General features: G+C 66.0%; 2 protein-coding genes across 2 annotated transcripts; both read left to right on the forward strand.

The window, feature by feature from the left end:
- Positions 1–8: 8 nt before the first annotated feature.
- On the forward strand, positions 9–362 carry MNEG_14310 (hypothetical protein; the record flags this gene model as incomplete). Its single annotated transcript, XM_014037217.1, has 1 exon — positions 9–362. A coding segment is annotated over one exon (354 nt), but the record flags the coding sequence as incomplete, so codon positions are not given.
- Positions 363–4,100: 3,738 nt separating this feature from the next.
- Positions 4,101–4,448, forward strand: MNEG_14311 (hypothetical protein; the record flags this gene model as incomplete). The annotated part of the gene is made up of 1 exon (XM_014037218.1): positions 4,101–4,448. One exon carries the CDS (start codon positions 4,101–4,103, stop codon positions 4,446–4,448), a length of 348 nt encoding a protein of 115 aa, XP_013892672.1.
- Between the last annotated feature and the right edge of the window lie 99 nt (positions 4,449–4,547).

The raw sequence follows: 4,547 nt of genomic DNA on the forward strand, positions 1-4,547 counted from the left end.
CCGCAGAGTACGGCATCGGCGGCGGCGAAACTGGCGACTACAAGACCCCGGCCCGCAACGCGCGCGCCGTGGCAGCCGCGCCGTACTGGGGCGTCGACGGGCGCTACGAGTCGTGGAAGGACCCCTGGAACCGCGGGGACAACCGCGCGTTCCTGCGGCGCTTCTACGACGCGACCGTGCAGTTTGCTAAGCAGGGCGGCGGCCCGACCTACCGCGTGAAGGGCATATTCCTGTGGAACATCATCAGCTACGACGTCGTCGGCATCCACTACCTGAGCTCTTCCAACAGCGGCAGCTACCGCGACACCGCGATTTCGAACGCGCTGCGGTCGTACAACCTCGGGGTGCGCAACAACCGCTGATCTCGCGCGTGAGCCGTGCGGCGCCGGCTCGTTGCGTCGGCGGGGCCCGCCGGCCGGCACGCCAAGAGCAGCGCCCATCGGCACAAGCAGAAGGGGCAGCCAAGGCGGGGCTGAGGCCGGCGTTCCGCGGATTGTTGGCGAGCTGGCGCGTGCACGTGTCAACAAGAGGTATGGACCTATCAACCTGCTTCCTCCGCCCGGCGCTTTGAAGTAGATCCTAGCCAGCTTCAGTTGGATGCGGCTGGGCCAGCCAGGCGCGAGCGCCTCGGTTGGCGTTCTGTCTTACAAAACTGGACAGCTGGAGAAGAATGAAGGGCCCTGCGGCCCACGATTTGCCTGTATGGCCGCGCGCTCGGCCGCGCTCAGCGGTGCGGCCGCGCCGCCGCATGCAGAGCACTACGGCACTTGGATTGCTTGGTGGCAGCAGCATTCTGCGGTTGCGTCTTTTGTAGCTCAAACGCACTTGCGCTGCATTACCCGCCGCCGTTGCATTGCACACCGTGATGCGAAACACAAGGCCGAGGTAGTGCTGCAAAACAGGCTGGGCATTTCGAACATTTGTACCGCCGCCCGCCGCCTTACAGGGCGACCACATGCAGGCAGATCAAATGTGGTGGCGGGAAGCAGCAATAACGCTTTCCATGTCGGCTGCACCTTTGCAGGTGCTGGTCCCCTCTACCTTGCTGGTTTTAAACAAGGTGGCGTTTGCGGGTGCCGTTTGAGCGGCCCGGCTGCGCACACGTTCTTGTTGGGGTGCGCCCCGCAGATGGGGTGCTTTATGGTGGGCTTCTCAGACGTACACGCCGCTACGGCCCTTGCACTGCCGCAGTTTGTGAGCATCCGTTCTCCTGGGACAGCCCCCTACAGGTGTAGCTACAAAGGCTCTCACCATGGTGATATCCTAGGAAATGGGCTATTGCTGTGCACGCTGCCCTTTCGGGCCGCACCGCTGCCATTGCACGTCACGCTCGGTTCGGGTTTGACCAGCGGTTGACCATGTTCCCGCACCCATATCTGATCATTTGTACATCTGCCTTGATACTCTGGCTTGCTGCGCGACAAACACCGCTTCCCTGCTGAACAATGCCCCTTCGAAACGAGCGGCTGTCCCTGACAAGGGCAGCACCTGTGACTAGCCAACTGGGTAGGCGGTCCGAAGCGGTCACGTGCGGCGTACACAGCACGGTCAAATAGCCCACTTTGCATAGCTGATATGAACATGCCAGTTTGCATAGCTCTTGAACAGGTCAGGACGTGCCTGGCGTGCCCATCATCTCTGGCCGCCTGTTGGGGGTTGCCCCTCCTTCATGGGTTACCCTTTGGGCGCTGATATACAGCCGCACGCCCCCGTATTTTGCTAAATTATGTATGGCGGCAGGACCTGCATGAGGGGTTGCCAGGGCCGCAGCCCCTTGGCTGCATGGGGTTGGGGTGGACCTAGGTCACACATTCGCTGTTGTTGCAACCAAAAGTATCTGTGAACCATGGCGGTTTACACCTGTCATGCACATACATGGGCATCCTTGCATGTAATGGCCGTACGTGTAAGTGGCATTCCAAACACCTGCATCTTGTTGCAGCTGAAGCAGCATGTGAGTCAGATCAGCAATGTGCTGTGGAGGCAGCCCCCCTTGCCCAAGTCAGCGCGCGCGACACCGATGCAAATTTGTTGCACACTGCCAGGGCACTACCCCCCACAGCGCTTCGCGAGCTGCGGCCATTTGCATATCTGGCGCCGCCCACGCCTGGCTGGGGCGGCCTGAGGCAGCGCGAGCGACACCGATGCAAATTTGTTGCACGCTGCCAGGGCACTACCCCCCACAGCGCTTCGCGAGCTGCGGCCATTTGCATATCTGGCGCCGCCCACGCCTGGCTGGGGCGGCCTGAGGCACCAAGGGCATTCCGCTGATGCAACCCCCACATGCACCAACAGCATCAAAACCACCACACACTCCTTGTAGCCCCCCCCCCCAAAACACTTACACTCACACACGACAAGATATCCTTAATGCCCTTGGAAAAGCATGCTGGCTACCACAGCTGCTGCAGCCCAATTGAGGCTGGCTTGCTGGCTCTGCGTGGGTGCGCAGTTGCACGAGGTGCGTCGACATGGCAGTTGCACGAGGATTTCCCATGTAAGGCGTATCGCCTGTGTTCGGCGCCCCCCTGTCAAACGATCTGGTCAACTTGATCTGAGCTTCTGAAGCGATATGTTGCTGTTGCTGGTGCAACCAGTGAGCTCCACGAGCAACTCCTGATAATTACAACCTAACACATCCTATTTGCATCTACTGCCGCACAAGGCGCCGACTAGACGGAGGGCCAGGATAAGCTGAGGTCAAACGTGATCTCAGCCCAGCGGTGCGCGTCCAGCGGCGGCGCACGCGCAAGGGGTCAACGGTGGCGCAGCCGGGGGGCGGAGGGCGCCACGCTCTGTGGGCGGCGCCGGCCGACTGGACATGCCCTTGTCAGGGCGTTGGCAACGCGATTCGGTCAGCGACAAAACAAGGCTGCAGCGCAACCCGCGTGGTTCACGGCAGCCGCCGGGGCCGCGAGAGCCGGTGCGGCGCGAGCGTATTCCATGGGTGTGTTGGGGAGCGCAAGGGCGCGGGGCGGGGGACGGGTCAGCGGCCGCCCGCGGCCGCGGTGCAAAGGGATGTGGCGTCTTTGCCATGCCTGCTGAGGATGTGCGTGGGGAGTGGAGGCTGCACGGCGCGCCTGCCTGGGCGGGCTCGCATGCCATAAGGCGGCGTGCAAATCCCTTGACGCAGCGCTGCCCAACCTGGGGCTGCACGCAGGCACTAGACACCAGCCATCCAAGGCCCATGCACTAGGCATCCTGTGCTGTGCGCAACACGGCAGCGCCCCGCGCGCGCCGGTGTGTCCACTCGGCCGAGGTCGGGCCGCTGCGCGCGGGCCGCCGCACGGCGTGGGAGCCGCCAAGCCAGTGCGATCATGCAGTGGCAGGGGCTCCACGGGGCGCCTCGCGCCCGCGCACGTGCAGCGCAGCACCCCCTACAAGCAAGCCGGGCAGACAGGGCCCACCACCAGGGGCATTGTGCAGGACCCACCGCAAGGCGACGAGCCCATTCGCCACAGGCTGAGAAATATTAGGGCCCCCACAGGGTTTCGTTTGCTGTGCAGCCTCCTTTTTGGAGTTTAGCAGATGCATCCGCTACAGAGAGGCGCCAGCCGTGCGCCTTGGATAGAGATGGCAGTGCGAGCAGCCGCCCCGCGCGCGCTTTCGTCGCGGCCGCGGCTTAAAATATACTGTGTCCGGTTCAGCATGGGGAGGGTGTGGCGCGTGTCATCGCTCGAGCCGCGCGGCCTCACTCGGGCGCCGCGCGCGGCGTGCGCTGCAGTCCGAACAGCCGCTGCCCCGGGGACGCCGCCGCCGGCGTCGCCTGCCGCCGGCCGTCGCCGCCGTGTCCGCTGTCGCTGCTGTTGCCGCTGGAAATCGGCCGCAGGAGGTGGAACCCGCGCGGCACCCGCAGCTGCGGCAGCGGCAGCGATCCCACGGCCGTGCCCTCATCGGCCGGCCGGCCCCCACGCGCGCCGGCGCCGGCGCCCGCGTCGCTGCCGCCGCCGCTGGCGCCGGCGAAGTTGGCGCCGCTGCTGAACACGTCGAGCTTGATGTTGGAGGGGATCGAGTCCGGCCGCGCGCCGTGGAGGGCGCCGCTCTGCGACGTGTCTCGCGCGTCCCCCCCGAAAAAGGACCCGAAAGCACCGCTGGATATGATGTGCAGCAGATGCTCCGCCCGCGCCGACGACGGCGCGCGGTGCACGAGCCCCGAGCCCGACGCGGACGCGGCCCGCACCGCCGACGCCCAGGCCGCCTCGAGCGTCGCGGGCGCTGAGTGCGCGGCGACCAGCGGCGGCTCAGCAGCGGCGGCGGCGGCGGCGCCGCTGGCGCGGGCGTCCTGGTCAACGCCGCCGGCGGGCGGCGCATCGTCGTTGACCGGCCAGATCACCGAGCTCACGTCCGACCTGGGCGACTCGCAGGGTGCCTTTTTCGGCCCCGCGCCGCCGGCAGCGTCGCCGCTGACAGAGCTTACAGAGGGCGTCCGCAGCAGCGGGGTCACATGAGGCGGGGAGCCGCTGGGCGATCCAGCTGCCGCCGCCGCCGCGCGCCCCGCGACCGGCGCCCCGAGGAGCGGCGCGGCGCCGCGGCGGCCGGCGCGCGGG

The sequence above is a fragment of the Monoraphidium neglectum genome (assembly GCF_000611645.1).
Source record: "Monoraphidium neglectum strain SAG 48.87 unplaced genomic scaffold scaffold04395, whole genome shotgun sequence".
Classification (NCBI taxonomy): domain Eukaryota; kingdom Viridiplantae; phylum Chlorophyta; class Chlorophyceae; order Sphaeropleales; family Selenastraceae; genus Monoraphidium; species Monoraphidium neglectum.